This window comes from Herpailurus yagouaroundi, unplaced genomic scaffold (genome assembly GCF_014898765.1).
Source record: "Herpailurus yagouaroundi ecotype Mexico unplaced genomic scaffold, PumYag 216, whole genome shotgun sequence".
Lineage (NCBI taxonomy): Eukaryota > Metazoa > Chordata > Mammalia > Carnivora > Felidae > Herpailurus > Herpailurus yagouaroundi.
The window spans coordinates 10,991,958-11,012,343 of NW_024412447.1; the positions used below are offsets into that span (position 1 = coordinate 10,991,958).

The 20,386-nt window shown below is 61.3% G+C and overlaps 1 protein-coding gene across 1 annotated transcript in view; it reads right to left on the minus strand.

Moving 5' to 3' along the window:
- Positions 1–1,972: 1,972 nt before the first annotated feature.
- Positions 1,973–20,386, minus strand: part of CASTOR2 (cytosolic arginine sensor for mTORC1 subunit 2) — a 31,401-nt gene continuing 12,987 nt past the window's right edge. Inside the window, exons 3-9 of the mRNA XM_040456198.1 lie at positions 13,579–13,772; positions 13,045–13,177; positions 12,446–12,569; positions 11,569–11,679; positions 11,086–11,168; positions 7,689–7,783; positions 1,973–7,609 (exon numbers count right to left, since the gene is read on the minus strand). Of these exons, the coding sequence (XP_040312132.1) occupies positions 7,544–7,609; positions 7,689–7,783; positions 11,086–11,168; positions 11,569–11,679; positions 12,446–12,569; positions 13,045–13,177; positions 13,579–13,772 (806 nt within the window). The 3' untranslated portion in view covers positions 1,973–7,543. The remainder of the gene's footprint in view (positions 7,610–7,688; positions 7,784–11,085; positions 11,169–11,568; positions 11,680–12,445; positions 12,570–13,044; positions 13,178–13,578; positions 13,773–20,386) is intronic.

Here is a 20,386-nt window from a genome sequence, read left to right on the forward strand (position 1 = left end):
CAAGCCCAGCATGGAGCCCGACCCTGGGATCCTGACCTAAGCCAAGATCAAGAGTTGGACGCTCAGCTGACCCAGGCGCTGCAAAAATAGTCTTAAAAAAAAAAAAAACGTGGAATGGTCACTTCTTTAAGCAGGAGTCCTTGCTGTGTGTGGCCAGAGGCTGCAGGAACCAGCCAGGTTGCATCTGGGGGAGCGGCCCCGGGACCCCTGTCGGGCTCATGCTTACCTCCTCTTCTCTGTGGAGAACCAGTTCTTAAGCTTTACAGCAAAGGTTTCCCATAAACTTGAGAGACAAATTGAAAATGCTTTGTCACCTTCCTTCCCCAAACTCATGGTGGGGCCGCGTACCGTGTCGCTCCAGTGGTGAAGGACAGAAATCTGTCCTCCCTGAACTACCGATCTTAAAGCACCCGCCAGTTTACAGAGGGGGAGTGTCCAGAAGGCCACGGTCATGCCGGGGGTCCCCCTGGTGGTGGTCAGGGGCAGGAAGTGATGGTGCTGGGCAGGGTCCGTCGAGTGGTTTGGAGCCTCCCACCCCAGATTCGGATCCGGTGACTACCTCCATGGTGGACACCGTGACCGCGGCACTTGTAAGGGACGCCCTCGGTCGGGCTTGGTCTGCCTGGCTGGTCAGATGGCGTCAGCCACACGCCAGGCCCTCTCCACGGTCGTCTTCTGTGCCAGGCTCTCCGCTTCCGTCCCCTCGTTCCTGACCCTCCCAGCACTGGGCAGTTGGGTCCCCGTGGATGTCCTGGCTCTGATGCGTCATCTGAAGGCCTGAGAGGGCGCTCAGCCTGCAGACCCCAGAGGGAAAAGCCTTCAGGGCAGCAGAACTTTCTGGAGCTCAGGGTGGTAAGAGTGCTCCAGCCCCCCTGCGCCAAGCCCTTCCATCTCCAGGGGCAGGGGTGAGGTGGGGTGGGCGTGGGCATCGGTGGTTGGGGCCAAGCGCAGACCTAGGCTTTCAGCCCCGCCCTGCTCACACCTGCCTTCCACGGAAAATGCCAGAGAGAGATTCCAGGATCTCTTCTGTGCCCAGGCAGCCCCGATGCCCACCTACCAAGGCAGCAAGGAGCCAGACACCTGAGGCTCATGGGAGGGGCGCTGGGCAGGTGCCCTCCCTCTTGCCTCCAGGGTATCTTGTGCAAGCAACCCTTCCCGGGGGTGTGACGTCCACAGCAGGGCTCCAGGCTTGGGGAAGAAGCCCTGTCCTCCATGACCCCCCCCCCCCCGCCCCCCGGCCCCACCTCTGCCAGAGGTCTGGGAAGGAATGGTGGATGTAGTGGCCAGTCTCCAGGATGGCCCCCGAGCCCCCGATCTGCTGGCTCTCACACCCCTGAGCGGCCTCGGCCTGTGTCCAGTCCGAGCTGGGCTGTATGATGATGGCATGGCGCTCAGCGGTGGTGTGTGAATTCTGAGGCCTGGGAAGAAAAAAACCATTGTGGCTTCTCCCTTGGCCCTCGAATCCCTTGCTCTGGGCGAGACCAGGCACCCTACCGCGAGGAGACTCGAGCAACCCCGCGCGGGGGGGCCCACGCGGAGAGGAAGAGGCTTCCTGCCAGCAGCCGGGCCCAACCTGCCGGCTGTGTGAACAAACCGCCTTGGAAGCAGATCCTCGGGTCCCTCGGCCAAGACTTCAGACGACTGCAGCCTCGCGAGGGGCTCTGGGCCAGAACTGCTCAGACTGCTCCCGGATTCCTAACCCACAGAAACCGCCAGGCGCAAATAGTCATTTTCCAAGCTGCTAAGTTTGGGGGCCACTCGTTACGCAGCACCAGGCAACTAATTCGGCGCCTCTCGCTCTGGGGCACGTTTCCTCTCTCAGACTCTGGGTGTTGGGCTGGAAGCCTTGTTCTCCCTCCTCCCAGCACCCCTGGCCTGTCCTCCACCCACCCCCGCTCCCGACCGTGGCAGAGAAGGGAAAGATAGACGTGGTCCCGGGTCAGCCCCAAATCACACAGCCGTCAGCCACCACCCGTTTTTTTGTCCATTTTAATTAACACTTTACAAAGTACAAAATATACTGTCTTTTTTGGGGGGGAACATTAGGTACTTTTTTTCTCTCCGTCATACAGTACATGAATCTCGAGGGTTTTGTGTTTCTTCAAGAAAAAAGAGTAAGCGTGAGGGCCCCTGGGGCATAGGGTCACCCGGTGCTCCCCCCTCGCCCAGGCCCCGGGACAGATCTAAGTGCCACTGCTGCTGCTGGTGACCCGGGGCATTGCCAGGTGAGGGCCGGACCCCCCGAGGCGAGGCCCTGGGCAGGGCAGAGGCCCCTCGGAGCCCCATCATGCACCCAACATCCACTCACCCCCATCTCAGGATAACGGAAATAATTTTGGCATAGAGCAAGAGAAGGACTTGGGATTTTGTTTGTTGTCAGCCCCCTGCCCTCTCCCCGCCTCCACCCCGCCCAGTTTTGGAGCCAACCCTGCTCATTCTCCCTGGACCATTTTCTGAATAGGTAAACTGAGGCAGAGGACGGGAAAACGCACTGGGCTTGACCTCGGTCTTGGGACATGAATTTGGCCCGTTTTTCATCCACCACCAACCGCACTCCCCACCCTGGTCCCCGACTTCACTGGACGCTCTTTGCAGACGAGCCCCCGGTAGGCAAGGGGCACCGGCACCCTACCCGTCTCCCCGTGAATACTGTCTTCAGGGCTGGGCGCTCCTGAAGAGCTGGCCCGGCAGGTCTAGCCCCTTGGGGCTGGCCTCATGGGCTGCGTGGGCCGCCAGGCGTCTGTGGGGCACAGCAGAGCCCCTGCTGGGGACATCCCTGTCCCCCACACCCTATCAACTCTACAGGCAGCCCCCGGGTAAGACTGCCCTTGAGGCCTCAAAATACTGAACGAGCCAGGCCCTTGGCTCGGATGTGGGCTTTGCACACACGCTGATGTGTAGGACACGTGCACACTCCCACGTCTATGTACACACACACGCGGCCGAACTCACGACACTGTCCCGACTCCCAGCCGTTCCCCACCTTGTTCCGAGAGCCTCAAACGCCCTCCCCACCACGGATGCCGCGGTCTAGGCCACAGGCTTCTGTCTCCCTCTGACCCGGGCCACTCCTGGCACCATCGGCCCCAAGGATGGCAGGCTGCCTCAGCCAACAGCTCCCGCCTTGCCTTCGCCTTCTCAAGAGAGCAGGCTTCACAGGAGGTCGTGGATGTCAACGCTGAAGGCCACGGCCCACCCTGTGGCTTTCTCCCCAGGGTCCAAGGAGTAAGAGACAGTTAAGCTTGCCTTTCTGTTACCTCTACTTTGAAAATGAAAAAGAGCCGGGATGGGCTCTGAGATACAGGAAAAGGGACTAGCTAGCGCAGGAGTCAACTGCCCTCAACCCGGGCCTCTCTCCCCAAGCCCGCCCTCTGCTGGGTTGACCACCAAGCGGCCATCTTGGTTGGCTCCCCTCTGGCGGCCTCTTTGTAGGGAGGGCTACCACCCCCTCCAGGCCCAGCACCTCCCTCAGCACAGCGTCTGGGAAACCTGAGAAGCCAAAGCTCTGGTCTTTGGGGTTGAGGGGGGAGGCTCCGCTATCCTTGCCCCTCAAGCTCTGCTCACCAAGCCAGCCACACAACAGGTCCATTTCCCAGCGTCTGTGACAGCCGTGACGGGCTGCTCCTGGCTCACAGGGGGGCATGGACATATTGGGGGGTTTCTTCCTACCCCCTACTCAGTGTTCACTCAGGAAGTGGTACCAAACATTTCTAGGTCACAGAGCACAGGAGTGCTTGGCTACCATTTGAGAGGTCCTCAAGGTCCCTCTTAACCCTGGCTGGGAACCCAAGTTGTCCCCAAGTCCAGTCCAGAGGCCCAGAAAGGCAGCCTAGGGTGGCCACAAGACTCCTCTAACAGCCTCATCTTTGACTATCAGGCAAATGGTGCCCTTGGCTTGGGATAGGGGCCTCACCCTACCCATCACCCCAGAACCACCTCTGCCGTCCTCTGTCACCTCACAGGGGACAAGCTTCGCCAGACCACGCATCTTCTTCTGGACACCACGCTGGTCACCAGGGCCACGCTGTCTGATGGGGGAGGCCATGGCGGGCAGCTCTGGGTCACCTGGCTCCTTTCTTGCCCACCAGGGGCCTGTGGCCTGGGGTGGGTGGCAGGGGGAGGATGCTGGTGCTCGGGACGCTCTGGATCCCCCAAATCCTGGGGAGGGGAAGTCTGCACACCTCTCCAGCTTGGATGTGTGCCCTGGGCTCTGGAGCCCGCCACGGAGGAAGGGGTGCAGAGGGAGGAAGGCGTTTCTTGGAAACCAGAGGAGCCCATGCTGAGGGTTGAGCCACAGAGACTTTTGTAAGCGGGAGTGAGGGAGAAGGGGGTGGTCGTGCCTTCCTGTCTCCCCGCCTCCTCTCTTTAGTGTGCAGGGATGAGGCAGGTGAGGGGTGAGGGTAGCCTTAAGCTGGTGCAAGCTTTTCTTACCACGGAGTGGCAAAGAGGCAAAGACATACACACCCGGAGCCCAGGAGGCAGGTTGGGGCCACCACTCACCCCTACCTTTCGGCAGCCTCACTCAGGAGCCCCGTTTTCCTGCCCCTGCCATGTGACCCACCGGCCAGAGCCAAGATACCCTCCGCCCCGACGGCACATCCCTCAGGCCACTCTGGTGGGTCTGGAGAGCCCCCCCGCACCCAGCAAACGTGGGGTACTCTTCCCTCCCAAACTGCCATGGAGACCAAATCCCTGACTATGCTCGTCACGGGCACAGCAAGAGGGGAGCCCAGGGAACGGGAAGATCCAGACGGCAGCTCGGGGCCCAGGCCCAGACGGCCGCCCACACACCCAAGCGGCTGGAGAGCCCAGCCCTCACCCCAGCCCCCCCTGGACACAAGGTCAAGGGCCTCGGTCCTTTTGTTGACTAGACGGGGCCAGTGTCCAGGAAGAGGCCTGAGAAAAGAAGCCGAAGTTTCTCAGCTTGCCAGTGAAGAGGACCAGGTAAACAGTCAGCCAGGGGGGAGGGGAGGGGGGGGGGGGGGGGGGGGGGGGGGCCCAGGCTGGAAAGCAGGGCGGGACCACCTACCTGCCCAGGTCTTTGGGCAAAGAGCAACGGTCACAGGGCCTTTCTGCTCAAGAGCAAGAAATTCCAACACTCCTCCCTCCATACCACCGTCCCCCAGATAAAACAAGGGTGCCCGGGGGGCCTTGACCATGGAAACGGGGGTGCAGGCAGGGGCTGAATCCAGCTTCCAAGGGAGACTGGGGGAGGGAGTCTTGGGACTCCGCTCCTGGGCTGCTGGTTTTTTTTTCCCTCTCAAGTCAGGGCTTCTCGAATAATGTATTGCCTATATACTTGAATTAAAAATATATGGTGGCTCAAAACGTGCCCGCGTGCACGGCAGACGCGGCGGCAGGAGGCCCCCACGCCCACACACGTGCACACACAGCGGGGTCTGTGATCCACGTACTGTGCACACACGCGTGTGTGCTCACACAGTATATATTAACATATATATTGCTCAAGTATATATGCTATTTACAGTATATATCTATATCAACATAAAACACAGGTATTTATAAGTGTGTACAATAGATACGTTCTGGGGGGGGGTGGGCCTGGGGAGCACACGTTTCCGGGGTCACGGGGCCGACACATTTGCTCGGCGGGGTGGGGGTGGGGGGGAGCGTGGAGGAGTGACATCATCAGGGGACCCGACGGGGAAGGAGTCTGGAGAGGCGCGCCACGGAGAATCAAGGCCTTCCAAGGAGAGAAAGGGGACTCGGGGTCTCAGGTGCTTTCCTGCCCGCTCGGCCACCCCCCACCCCGTTTTGGAGCCAGCAAACAGATGGACACGTTTTGGTTGTTTTAAGAGTTTTGTGCAACATGAATGAACTTAAAAAAAAAAAAAAAAAAGTGGGTTCCTCATCAGTGCTTGGGCCCCGAGCATCTTTAAGGATCTGGTGGGCGTCCCGGGCTCAGAGGGTCCCCCGATGCTGGGAGAACAGGGCAGTGGGGCTCACACAAGCCCTTCACCAGAGAGAACCTCCTTTCTCCTCTGAGCCTCTCAGGGACAGCGCAAGGCAGCTGTCGCCTGAGAAGGAGGACCAGGGAGGGAGGGGCCGCCTTGGGGCTCACCCCCATTTGCCCTGGTCGGCCTGCCACCTGCCTGTCCCCTGCCCCGTGGCCTCTGGGCACCCCGCGGGAACCCCTATCTCGCCACACACCTCTGCTGCCGGCTTCCTGCTCCAGAGAAAGGGCTAATACCTCTGTGACGCCTACAGACTCCCACGCTTGTCCCTGGAGCCACAGGGCGTCGGCCAAAGGACCCTGAGCCTCTGGGTCCCCCAAGAGAACTCAGCAGGCGTCGTCCCCTGTCCCCTGAAACTGCCGCCGACCACAGCCTGGGCGCGAATACATTAAATAAGAAACTAAAACGTACTGTATGGTTTTCTCTATTAAGGCTCAGATAAGCTGCCCCCCCAGGTCAAGTACTCATGAATGCCACAGGCCCCAGCTGAGGGGCGGGCAGGCAGGTGAGTTGGGGGCAGAGGCCTTCCACATCCCCCCAAAAGTGGGGCAGGGGAGGGGGCAGGATAACGGGGAGCCCTGTGCTGGTCTAGTCAACTGCTGGGGAGTGGGGGTGACCCAAGAAACCCCAGGTCCAAAATGCTGGGGATGCCCCCCGCTTCGGGGAAACCAAGGCTCCGCCTGCCCAAGGAGGGTCCAGGGAAAGCAGCGGGGACAGGAGCTCGTGCCCCAGGCTGGTGGGTCTCCTGGGAACCGCCCCCAGGAGTGAGTGCTTATGGCGGGGAGGGTGTGGACAGGGCCCCCTTGGCAGTCTTGCTGGGAGTCGGGACGCGGGCCCTGTGGATGGCAGGTGAAATTCTGGGTGGCCTGGGTCCTCCCCAGATCAGGACCCCACCCCTGCTTGTCGGAGCCTCCCCAGCGCGTGACCCGAGGGCCGCCCACTGGCCTCCACTCTGCGGGAACCAGCCCGGAGCTGACGGAACGGGAGACCAGCGGCCACAACATCCAGCCTCAGGTCCTCACGGGGGTCTCCCCGGTCTCCATGAACTCGGCTCCGCTCGGCCGGCTCCCCAGGATGACACGAGAGTCAGAACCCCATTGTCTCGTAGGAGGGGCCTGCTTCCTTCGGCATCTGCCCCCCCCCCCCCCCCCCCCCCCGGGCCCCCCCCCGGGGGGGGGCGGGGGGGGCGCCAAACACCCGCGGCCCCCCCCCCCCCCCCCCCCCACCGTGGGCCAGGCCAGAGGGGAAGGCCGGTCGGCTCGCAAACTCCCTGGGCCTCAGACATCATTTTCTGGAGTAGGGGTGGTGGGGAGGAGGAGCGGCTGGGGGGAGGGGGGGTTCTCTGGAGGGTCTGGGGGCTCCAGGAAGGCAGGAGGGCATGGGGAGGCCTTGGCTTGGGCCCCAGGCCCGGCAGGGTGAGCAATCAGGGGGTGTCTCCCTGAGGCCCTGTCTTGGGGGCCCCCGGGGCCGATTTTCCAGTCCGTGAGAAATACTGTGAGAAGAATCTTCGGGGGAGGGGCCTGGCCCAGGCCTGGGGGGGCAGACAGGGAGGAGTGGAAGAGGCCCTCCTAATGCTTCTCTGCTTGGCTGACTTTCAGGGCGCCGATGACGGCGTTGATGTTTTCTTCTGGTACCTGCAGGGGGCAGGAAGGGGGGGCAAGTAGCCACGAGCCCTGGACTGGCATCCCTCGCCCCCTCGCCCTCGACACTCACCAGCGCGTGGTCGAACTTGAAAGTACTGATGTAGTAGGCGGGGATGTCTGCGGCAGCCAGGGGCTCGGAGATCTGGGCCACGATGCCACACTCATCTGGGGACAGAGGTGGGGACGACGCTCAGCCTCCTCAGCCAGCCTTCCGCCCTGCTCTGCTGACAGCGCCTGCCACGCACCCGCAGTGTCTAAGCGCTCCTGCCCCTCGCGCCCTGAAACCTTAGCGCAAGGCCCCTCCGTCCGGGAGCCTTCTCGGATGTCCCTGGCCAGCAACGAGCTCCCCTCTGTGGGGCTCCTCACGGCCCAGCTCTGTCCGGCTTCGGTCCTGTTTCCAGGCCTCCTTCCCCGCCACCTCTCGAGTTCTCCGAGATGGAGCTGTGGCCGACGGGAGGACATGGGTTCATGCCCTCTCTCCTGTCGCCGTCTGACTCTCTTCTAGCCAGAGTGGTCCAGTCACTTCCTCTCTCTGAGCGTAAGCTTCCCCGTTGGAGTCCCCACCAGGTAATGAGTGACCTCTGCCTGTCCTAAGGGCGGTGCCAGGCATTTGTTTGGGGCCCGAACAGGACTTCTGCAAAGTCCCTCGCCTCCAGCATCCTGTCTGTTTTGAAGGCACCATTCAAGGCTTCCTCCTACAGGAAGACCTCCAGGGTGCGAGGACCACTCTGAGTCACCAACACAACCCACTCAAAGTTTTCAGGTGGCTTCTCCCAAAGGCACTGTTCGGATTTTGACAATGGTACATTTTTCCCAACACTGTCCCCGACTGGGTGGGAGAGGCCAGATCGGGTCACCAGGTCCCCCCGTGACTCTGAGGCTGAAGCCTGGAAAACAGCCCCGGCTGCACCACTGCAACACCCCATTATCACCCCATCCAGCCTCCCCTCTGCCCCCTCACTCCCTGGCCCCGGCTCCTGATCTTGTCAGCCCAGCCCTGGACCCGTGTGGTGACCCGCTAGGCTTCTCAAACTCCTGCTTTTTGCTTGGCCCGCCGGGGGGCTCCTGGCTGGACCCGAAGACCCTTTCGGTGGCCATACAGGCCTGGGGCCTGCACATCTGGTGACCCTCTGCCACCAAGCGGTGGAGACTGGTTGTATCCAAGACCCTTTAGCTCCAGACGCAACGATCCCGATAGAGACGGAGGCGGGAGATTAGAGTCTAGAACGACGCCTTTCCAACTGTGGACTGGGACCCATCCGTGACACCCACCTAGAAGGCCGGTGGCCAGCATTTTACAAAATGATGCGACGGCAGAGGAAAAGACCAAATGGCGCAGCGCAGAGCTGGAGCGAGTACGGTTTTGTGCAAACGCAATCTGGGCTGTGTGCGTGTGCGCGCGCGGGGTTAGGACTAGAAAACGTGTTTACTCCAAACCACGCTTGAAAACATATGGGATCTGCCGGTCTAGAATCCTTTGGATTCTCGGGAAGCTATTTTTCTTACGGGGCTATTTATAGCTGGAAGCATGGCTTCGAATCCCGCGGCGTCCCGGGAAGGCAGGCAGACCCAGCTTCCGCGGCCGATTCTTACACACACCCTTTCCCCTGGCTGCCCGCCCGCGGGGCCGCGCAGACAAAAACAGCCTCACGGCGACGCGCAGACGTTGGCCGATGGAGAGATGTTTTGGGTTTCACCCACCCATCCCCTCTGGATCTCTTCTTTATTTGGACTTTCTGTTTTTGTATTCTACGCGGTCTATTTCGATCAACTCGGAACCAGAGCTGGGGGCTGAAAGGCGAGCCGACACGCGTGTCCTCCTGCTTCTGGCCTGAGTCTCCTGGTGACCCCCCGGCGGCCCCCGCTTTGCCCGCCCGAGCTCTGCCGGACGCCTCCACCTTCAGGAAGAAATAGTGCCAGGCCCTTCGGTCTGGCCTTGGCCGCGCTGCCTGTGGTGACCTGACCAGCTCACCCTCTCTACCTTTGGACTCTGCACCCTGGGCACGGCCGCCGGGAGCCACCTGGGTGTCACGTCATACCTCTGCTACTGCCCTCTCCTCCCCGTAGCCGGGTGAATATCCACCAGTAACCTTCACTGGGAAGCCCTCCCTTCCTGACCCTTCTCCAATCATCGGGTCCCTCCATGTGATGGTGACAGCACATGCAGCCTGCTGAGCACCTGGGGTAACAGACACGCGTGCTGTCATCCTTATCTTACATAGTAGGAAACTGAGGCTCAGAGGTTAAGCAGCCTGCCTGCGGTCTCGCTGCTTTCTTCCAGCCCAGGGCTCATCTCCACATCCCCATGACCCTGCACAAGTAGGCGGGAGAAGGGCTGGGGTCTGTGGAGGAGGAGGTCCTGAGAGGCAGGCTGTGGGTCCCAGGGTCGGACCAGGAGCCATCAGTGTACATTTCCCAGCACTCCAGAGAAGAGCCTACTGTCCTGCCCCCAGCATGGCTCTGGCTTTGGCCTTGATGTGAGCAGAGCTGGGGTGGGAGGTGGGGGTGGGGGGACCTGCTAGTTACTGTCCACCTGCAGGCTCATCCAGAGGCGGGTGAGGCAGGAGGCAGGAGGCAGGACATGGCTCCCTTGCTGACCCTTCGCCCTCAGGTCAAAATGCCCTGCCACCTCCATCTCCTGTCCCGGGAACTGAGCGCCCAGGACTGACACGATGGCCCCTGGAGCAGTCGGAGCTTTATCTGGAACATTCTTCACTCCATCTGTGGGAAATCAGTGCTCAGGGCTGGCCGAGGATGCTCCCAGAAACGACTGCCCTGTAACTTACTGACAGCCTCTCCCGGGTTCGAGCTCTGGCATCTGGCGAGTCCAGCCTGAAGAAATCCTTTCTGATGGCTGCATCCCTGGTGACGGGGCCAGCAGCCCCCACCCAGTACCGGGCGGATCGGTGCCACGTGGCCCTGCTACCTACCGAGGGCCCTGAGCCCTGTGGCCCCTTGTAAAATGCTCAAGGAAAACACTATCTGCCCAAAGACACTGTTTGGGCAGTTGTGGAAACCGAGTCTGGACGGAGTCGTGGGGAATCACTGGGGATTTCTTCCCATGGGATCGGTTTGTCGTGGTTACGGAGGAGAGAACAGGAAGGATGAGATATTCAGGGGTGAGTGCGGGGCTGTCCGGAGCCTTACTGGGAGACTGTTCGGCAACTGTATTGATCTACACGAGGGAAACTCATCAAAACAGCAGCAGCCACTGCCTGTGAGCAGATGGGGCTAACGAGTGACTTAAAAACAAGGGCGCTTGGGTTGAAGGAGCTCCTCCCGTCCTCTGCATGCCCGTGCCTCCTGTCGCTCGCCGGTCAAGGGCCCGTGGCGGTGGGGACCTCGGCTCGGCAAGCCTCAGCCTCCCCATCCGCACCGCCGAGTGAGGGACCCCAGACGGAGGTCGGCGATGCTAGCTCCCCCCCCCCCCCCCCCCCCCCACCGGTGTGGGGCCCCACGGGACTCACCAAATCCCAGGGGCTGTCCTCCGATCCGCACCATCTTCCAGAGCTCTCCGGACGCACTCGTGAACAACAAATTACTAGGGAACCTTAACAAAGAGAGAAAAACCAAGAGGCTGATGTTGGTCGTGGTCCCTTGGCCGGCCCTCAGGGCACTGATGCGGGGCCACAGCGAGGGGGCTCGGGAGCTCCAGGTGTCAAGGACCCCCTCTCTGTGCCCTCCTCATCGGGGCAGAAGGGGAGGGCAAGGCTGGGAGCAGGCTTTGGAACAAATGCCCCCCTTAGCCAATTTGCACGAGGGATGCCATCCCCACCCCCGGCCCCAGAGACGGGAAGCGCCCGGACGGCCCCAGGCCTTCGTCTCTGTGAGCTGCTGTCATCTGAAAGATGGGCGCGGCTCACCCACGAGGCAGGGCTGTGCTGAGCACCCACTAGGTACGAAGTAGGTGACGTGCCCACCATGGAGCCAGCCCACCCTGCCCAACTCACCTCTGCTGGGTCTGCACGTCCATCACCAGGGAGATGTAGCCCTCAATGAGGGAGAAGGAGAAGAAGCGGATGTGGCCGCAGTCCTCACCGGCGGCCATGGGGTCCTTCACTCTGGGGGGCCGGGGAGGGGGCGCTGGTGAGGGGGGGGGCAGTGGGCCCCCGCTGCACCCGGACCCCCACCCGGCCCACCTGCCTGCCCACGGGCCTCGGCACACAGTGCTCGGAAGCCTGGGAAAGCCCCAGGACTTGGCCCTGACCCCGCCCTGCTGGGTGACCCTGAACCTGTGCCCCCCGCCCCCCGCAGTCTCGTCATTGGTGAGATACAGATGAGCCCAGGGCGTTCACCAAGGCGTGCACCACACTTCGCAGCACCGGAGACCCGGAAGGCCCCGAGTGCAGACTACACGTGTCCCTTCCTCAGCAGCGTCCTCTGTCCCTGCACCGATCCCAGTCTCAGGGCACAGGCTGTGGTCACTGCCAGCTCACTGGCCCCTGGTCCCACCCCACTCAGCGTTGGCCTAAACTTAAAATCCGCTCTGAGGAAAAATGCAAAGCCTATTGTCTGCTGAACGAAAAATCCCAAGGTCCTGGCTCCTCGACTGACTGGGCTCTTGCCCTTGGACCTCAGGGGACGACAGTGGGGTGTTCATTACATGTACATGTGCACTCGGGGCTTCCCCCAGTTTTGGGGTTCTCCAGGAAGAATGTGTCCCCTCTTGGAGCGGGCCTTTTGGGTAGAGCCGTGATGCACCCCCTCCACCACCAGACCAGCTTTCAGGGCAGGTCTGTGTCTCCCTCCTCGGACTGGGGCTCCCGGGCAGGGTCACGTTCATCCCCCTGATACCCCTGTAGCCTCTCATGCCCAAGGGGGCCGTACCCGTTGGAGTAGAACATGACGTCCATGAGGAGTGTGGCGACCGCAGGCAGCGTGTCAGGGTCCAGGCTGGTGACACAGAACCTGTTGCTTGGGCTGGACAGAGGGTGGATGACAGGCCTCTGGACTGGGAGAACAAAGACATCAGGTGCTCAGGGAAGAGCAGCATCGGGCAGGAGGGCCCGGGAAGGTGGAGGAGACCTGGCCCTTGTCCCTTCTGTAGCCTCTAATATCACCCACAGCTCTCCTGACTCCCTAGGCTCACCTCCCGACCCCCGGGCCTTTGCACATGCCCTGCTGTCTGCCTGGAATGCCCTTTCCGACCTCCACCACTTGGCTGAGCTCCTACTTGTGCCCCAAGCTTCAGTTCGAGAGTCACTGCCTCTGGGAGGTCTGCCCTGATACCCTGGGTGGGTGAGGAGTGGCCTCTGGCCATCGCCGGCTGTGTCCGTGTCTCCCCTCCTTGCTAACCCTTGACAGCAATGTCTGACCAGGATTGTTATGCTGTGTTACGCTGGTGCTTAATGTACGCTCCGCTCTGGGGTGGGACCTGGTAACTTCTAGGGGTCTCCCCTGTAGGGCACCCCCCCGCCCCAACTCACCCATCTTGGGTTTCACGAAGCCATTGGTGATGCCGAGGTTCTCAGCTGCTACCGTCTCGCCATTGACGACCCGCAGGATGGTGAACTCTGATGACAAGGTGTGCGTGACGAAGGGCAGGTCCCGTTCACGCACCTGGGGGCGGGGAGTCAAGGATGTGAGCGGCCCGCGGCCCGTGACCCTCCTGCAACCCTCGGGGGGGGGGGGGGGGAGCGGATGGGAGCCCGGAACCGGGTGTGTGCGCCTCCTCAGGGGCAGCTGGGAGGATGCAGGGCAGAGGACACCGCACGCAGGGCTGGGAGGTGCAGGTCTGTGCCCCTTACTTCCTGGCCCCCGGGTCATAGCAAGCATGGCTTACGAAAGGCAGGCGGTGTGTGGGGCCGGGCAGGGCCCTGAAGCCCCACCTGGGTGGTGATGACCCCTGACCGATGACCCCCAGGCACCCCTGACGTCTCCGTGAGCGGATCACAGGACGGGGCCGGGGACCACTGTGGACCACCCCACCCACGGCCCCGGCGGGCGGGGCCCCGGCTCACCAGGATGAAGTCTGTCTGGTAGGTAGACAACATGAACACGGAGATGTTCTGGTCGGCCAGCGGGGCGATGACTGACTTGGCAATCTTGGTCACGCCGATGGGCTGTGAGCCTGAGAAGCCACCCCCGCCCGACACCACGTTCAGGGCCAGCCAGGTGGCGCCTGCCACGCTCAGGTGCTCCGAGGAGGGCAGCTCTGGGGGAGGGAGGGGAGGACACGGAAGGCAGGCCTGTGACTCCTGGGTCCCAGGTCCTGTGGGGGGGGGGGGGGGGGCGGGGCAGGGCTGCAGGGACAGGGGTGGCTGTGTGACCCCGGCCAGCCCCGCCCTCTGGGCCTCGGTGCCCTCGTCTGTCAAAGGAGGATGGGATCCGGGGTCCCGGGCCGGGAGCACCGAGCAGACACGCGCCAGGCAGCTCAGCAGGGCAGGAACCTCGGTGACAAGTGGCCCTATGGGGCTGGGCCTCCGTGTCCTCCATGATAGTCATACCAACGATGGTATCCAGCAGTCAGTAGTGACTTTGTTATTTCCAGTTCTCGCTCCAGAGTCGGGCTGCCATCACCACCCTCATACTGGTGGAATGGGCCCTGTGGTTTTCATACTGGGTTCCTGGGACCTTCCTAGGGGGCCGGAGGTAGAGGGGAGGCCAGCGCCAGGGCGGGGGGTGGGGGGGGCCCCCCAGGATTTCTCTCCCTGCTTCTATCAGGCTTGCGTCTTGGAAGAACACAGAGCTCCAGGAGGGTTCCTAAGGATGCCACCCGACTCCCTCCAGACAGCCCAGGGATCCTGGGGGTAATCACCGAGGCTCCCTGACCAGCTCACAAACCCCCGGAATCCAAATGTTCACCTGTCCTAGCCGGTCCCGCAGAAGAGCACTCTGAGACTCAGGACTGGAGCCTGGCCCACAGGACGCGGGTACACGCAGGTGCACGTGTCTCCAACGCACAGCTACAGAGTGCACCGCGGGCTGCACACGGGGCTCTCTTGTGCATCACAGGCGTCTGCTCAGACACACCCTGTACCAGGACTGTCATTCCCACCGTAGGCGTGGCGCACCAGAGCGCCGAGGGGGCTGGCGACCGCCCGAGATCCCTTAGCGAGTGAGAGCCAGGATTCAAACCCAGGTCCAACTAGGAAACAAACCTCACGCTCTGTGTTCTGGGCACTGACCCGGAAGAAGGGCCAGGTCCTCAGTCAGGGCGGGAGACCGGAAGAGGGGCTCAGCCACTGGGGAATCAGGGAGGCTGTCTGGACGACAGTGAGGAGGACCGTGCTGCCCTAGGAAGGCTGGGCTGGCCTCAGGCAAGACGGCTTCCAAGGAGGGGAAACCGAGTGAGGCCCCACCTGGACTCCCACCTGCCCAGCTCCGGTTGCCATGGTAACCACAGGCTAGTGAGCTCATTGGTCCTGCTGCTGAGAAAGGAGGATCCGGCCAGGCTGGCTGGAGAGGGAGGCGGCTTCCCACAAAAGGGGAAAGTCTGGGAGGAAGAGCAGGGGGAAAGGCTTTTTAAATGGTTTTATCTTGGGGGAGGGGCAGGGGCAGGGAGAGAGAGAGGGAGACAGAGGATCCGAAGCAAGCTCTGGGCTGACAGCAGAGAGCCCGACGCGGGGCTCGAACTCACGAGCTCTGAGATCATGACCTGAGCTGAAATCACGAGTCGGGAGATACTTTTAGTCTGTTACGTGGGGGGTCAGAAGAGAGAGAGCCCCAGGACAGACCTCCAGAGGAAACATGCTCCCCAGAACCAGGAGCTCAGTTCTGAAATTCTAAGGGGCAGCACTGAGAGCCCCCCCGGGGCTGGGGTGTCCCGACGGTCCACCCCGTGAGTCGCGGGGCCCCGACAGTGGCCAGCCATCTCAGGCACCATTGTAATATATTTGGCGACGAAAATCTTAAGTGTCCCTTTCCATTAGGGCAGAACCCCTGAAGCCTTCTTCGGAAAATTCCGGAAGGCTCACTCATGTTGCCGCATGCTAACACGAGGCCGTGTCAGCTTTGGCATATCCACCCTCTGCCTGCCCATTCCAAGCTGCTCACAACCTGAAAGCACCCAGCGGCTTCCCACATCCTTCGAAGAAAAGCCAAAGTCCTCTCCTCAGTGAGCGCTGTCCGGGGGAGCTCTGTGCAAGGACGGAGGGGGGCTACACCTGCACTGCCCCCAGACGGTCGCCATTCCCACCAGAAGAGATACGGCTGGTGCAAGCGAAGAAAACAGACTGCGAGTTTTATTTAATTTTGGTGCGTTTCAATTCTGATGGCTGCACACGGTGAGTGGTTACCGTCCCGGGCAGGGGGTGCGAGTCCCCGGGGCGTCACCCTCACCGGGGCGCTGGCCCCGGTTGGCTTCATTCTCCGCCAGGCTCAGCGCCCGGCCCGCGGAGGTGTGAGATGAGTGGATGAGGGACGGTAGCAGCTCTACTCTGTCCGGGCCGCACGGTTCCTACCCCCCGACCTCCCCTGTTCCCCGCCCCCCATCCCCCAACTTCCGCCCAGCTTGGTCAGTGCTCCATCACCCTGCCAGACCCGAGGTGGGGGGTGGCCCCCGACATCATCCCTTGCTTGTATCCACCTTCCCAGGATCGGGCAAATGGCCCCGGGGCAGCCGATGCCACTCCCACCGAGGCCATTCCCAGAGCCGGCCAACTTCTCTGAATTTACAATCCACCAGTGGGGACTGATGCCCATCTGCTTGTGGACACACCGGACGCGTAAGAGCCAGGATTCAAACCCAGGTCCGACTAGGAAGCAGACCTCATGCTCTGCTCTGGGCACTGACCAGGAAGAAGGACCAGGTCCCCAATAAGGGAGGGGGCTCCGAAGAGGGGCCCAGACATCGGCGAATCAGGGATGCTATCTGAACGCTGTTCATCTACTTATGGACACACAATAGGCTGAAAAGTCAGCCCTGCTCCCATTTCACAGGGTCGGAAACTGAGGCCCAGAGAGGGAAGCTGACGGTCCCCAAGATCACTGGGTAGTAAATGGCAGGGCAATCTCATTCTGGCACCGTGGAATGCCTTCCAGACCCACCTTGGCCACCAGCCCACCCTGGAGCATCAGGGAAGCCCCCCCGCCCCCCGCAAGGCTTAGCTCCAGGACTGTAAAGTGGAGGCATTGGGCCAGCAGGGGCTCCAATTGGGACACCATGAATCTCACACCCAGGTGTCGCCTTCATGTGGTCTCAGTGGACCCCGTGAGGCCTTCACCGCGCAGGTGGGAGCTCCCCTGCCCCGTGGACCTGAGTTCCGCATTCCAGCGGGGCAAGGTAGGGGGGGGTCTCCCGAGAGCAGGTGGGAGGAGGGCAGAGGACTCAGGCTTCAGGCTCTCAGACAGTGACAAACCCCAAACCCCGGCTCCACCCTGCCCAGGGGAGGTTGCCAGGGAGCTGCTGCAGATACAGCGGGGAAGGCGCGTCGTCGGTGAACCGCTGGGCGTGTGCATGGCTAAGGGGTGCTGGTGCGGCCAAGGCTCTGCTCTGGGGAGTCTTTCTCGGCAGGTTTGGAGGAGTCCCGGGGAGAGAAGCCCAGGCCTGAGGCTGCAAACGGGGGCGTGGGGGTGGGGGTGAGAACACAGGATTTCAGGCCAATCCAACCGTTGGCCAGTCTGGGTCTGCCCGCCCTGCTCCCAGCCTCAGGGCCCCCGCTCCTGGCTCTCGGCCCCGGGACAGAACCCACTGACGGTGGTCAGTTTCAGTCCGGTGGTCACCATACTTCCAAAAGGGCGAGCTTTGCCAGGGGAGCAGAAGCATCTGGAAACCACATTTGTTTGCGGCTTCCCGCCCCCGGGACCTCAGAGCACTGCCCTGGCATTCTAGGGGAGAGGGAAGGCAGGCCTGTCAGGGCCCCAGCCTCACCCCGGGGCCAAGCTTCAGGGTGCCCGAGCTGGCATTCTGGGGCCATGGGGATGAGCTTCCGGGAGGCTGACCAGGAGGCAGGAAGCTTGCCCTTCCCTAGAGGAAAAATGGACCCATTCCAAGACCGAAATGGATTATTTCTGTCACTGCACATAGTACCAGACCCTAAAAATAGCCACTCAGAGCTGAACACGCTCTGTGGTGGAGGAGGTTAACTGGTCTTGTCACCCCCAGCCGCAAAGCGGGGCGGCTCTGTTGCTGGGTAGAGCGCCCCCTGTGCTGTTCACCATACCCCCACGTCCCCAGGACTCCCCTGTTCCGGCTGTGGGACCCGCGGTCCCCCGTGCTACACAGCTGCTACCTTCCCACACAGCCTGTGTGCCTCAGGCTTCTCCTACCCTGCCTGCAGCAGGGTCAAGAGTCCTGGGGTCAGACGGGCGGGTTTAATCCTGCCGATACGACTCTGGGCACAAAGTCAACGCCCCCTCGGTTTCTTAAGTTTTCAAACACAGAATGATGAAATCAGGATCAGGTCCAGAAGATGCTTCGAGGATTAAATGAGATAATCCCCATCAAGCGCTTAGCTAAGCGTCTGGCATCCGAGCCCTCACCACATGCCAGAAACTTTGTTAGTACGTTGCTGGTGGTAGTTTCGATGGTTTCTGGACGGCAGTCGGGCAAAACATAACGAGAGTGCTCTCACTGTGCGGCTTCCCTGGGAAGGAGCAGTTGACACGCGGGGCGATGACAGAGTCACGGGTGAGGCTTCAACCCAAAGGGATTTCAAATGAAGACCCAGGCGGACGGACCACGGCTCATCGGCCACAGAACGCTGCACGTCCGGCTAAAAAGCACATTTTCCAGCTACACAACGTATCTTTGGGTAGCTGTCTAAATGAGAACTGATGTTAGAGAGGGAAGGAGTGTCTCATCCCGCGGGCGCGATGAACAGGACGGGGCTCTTAGTATCAGCTGACAGGTGCTCAGGTGGTTAGGGGTGAGCTGTCCTTCGGATGGTTCAGCAAACGATACATGCGTGCACGTGTGTTTACCGGGAGGAGGGAGAGGGCAACGGTCTTCAAAGGTTAACAGGTGGGGAGCCCCCCCTTCCAGGGGGAGGGCACGGGGGCGGTTACCGTAGTGGGCTCTCAGCCGCGGTGCGGGTCTGAAAACTGCCAAAACGTAAAGAGAAGGGAGGCATGCCTTGGAAGGCTACTTGGTATCAGGGAACGAGCAGGAGACTATACTGGGTGGAATAAAAAGACAGGAAGCATAGCCACTGCGGGCCAGCACGGGGGTGTAGACCGTGGAGCTCTCGCAGGAAGAGATCTGCCGCAAGGCAGCCCTGGAGGGAGGTCGGAGGGTGGGTGGGAGCTGGGGTGTCACGGGAATGGCCAGGACCCCACCCCTCCCGGTCCCTCATTGCTCTCTCCCTGCCTCTCTCCCCATCCCGGCAAATGCAATCTCAGCTCCGGGGTGTGACTTCACGCGAGGCAGGGGCGGAGGGGGAGTGAGTAGGAGGCCACTACACATGCAGATGGGCACTGTCCCCCCCCAGAGCTCCCTGGGAGGATCAGCTTTAGGGGAACAATAAGAACCAGACAGACTGAGCTGGGAGCTTGGACTTCCCGGAGAGGCGACCCCCCGCTGGGGGCACCACTTTGTCCTCCGCTTACTGAAATGGTAAATGACAAGCTAGGGGCTCAGAGCTCTGGTGGGCACAGCCCTCTTTGCCCCTGTGGACATGCAAGGTAGACACGGCGACTCCCTGATGCCTATGGAGCACGGGTGCATAGTATGGCCATGTGCGAGCCTTCTGGAAGGGAAGGGTGATCCTGGGTTTGGGATGAAGCGGCTCGTCCAGAATCATAAGCAGTGAAAGTGGCAGAGCTGGACCCGAACCTGGGTCTTCCCGTCTCAGCCCAGGGTGAGGCCAGGAGTCGCTTTTCAACGACTTTTCTGCTCCACCTTTGGACCGATCGCAGCCCCTGAGCTTGCCCCTCCCCACTGTGCGATGGATCACACGTTCAGATACGGGGACTTTGTGGGGGCCCGTGATGGGGAGCCCAATTACCCCCGGGCCCCTCTGAAACTGCAAACCTAAGATTCCGCCCACTACCCAGAAGTCAGGGCAGGGACTGTCATTTTGGGTCCCCAAGAACACCTTGCACCGCACATAGTAAGTGCTCATTAAATATGGAAAAGATCGAAACCCACACACGCTTCCTGCTTCTGTTTGCCACCCAGACGGACAGCATCCAGTTGAGCCAAGAAGCTCTTAATTTCCACATTAAGCGAAAAGCTGTCTGGTTGACGTCCTGTCCCCACCCCCTCCAAGATCCTTCATCTTGCGTGCAAGTGAACTGCAAAGGGCGGCCGGTTCCTAACCGTGAAAGTTCCACGCCAGTGAACAGTCACCAAGGCTCCCTGGCTGATGTTAACAGAGGCCACGGGAGGCCTCTGGGGGACAAGCAGTGTTTGCACAGCTGGCACAGCCAGGTGTCCCATGGAAGTGGCCACAGACCAAACTCCCTTTCTGAAGAGAAGCCTCCCAGAGCTTGGGCAAGAAGGTGGAACCGTGTGGCTCCTTCCACCCCTCCCCTCCCCCAGATCCTGCCTCTAAGAGCCTTCCCCCACTGCCTGCCACCCCCCCCCAACTTCTCAGCAGCTGCTCCTGACCTCGGTTGTTGGAACCCCCATACCACTTTCTCCGAGTACTTTCCTTATTTCTGCCCGGACCGTCGCAAAGGCATTTCCGGCTTCAAATCCGCACCCCATCCATCACTCACAGTGATGTTTTCTCACTTATAAAACGGGTCTTTGCTCTTAACCACTGGAACGAGCCCATGAGGTGAGGCATCTCTGCTGAGCTCATAACAGGAAGGCTGTGCAGGTGAACAGGAGTCTGGCTTTGTGTATACCGGGGGGGGGGGGGGGGGGGGGGGGGGGGGGGGGGG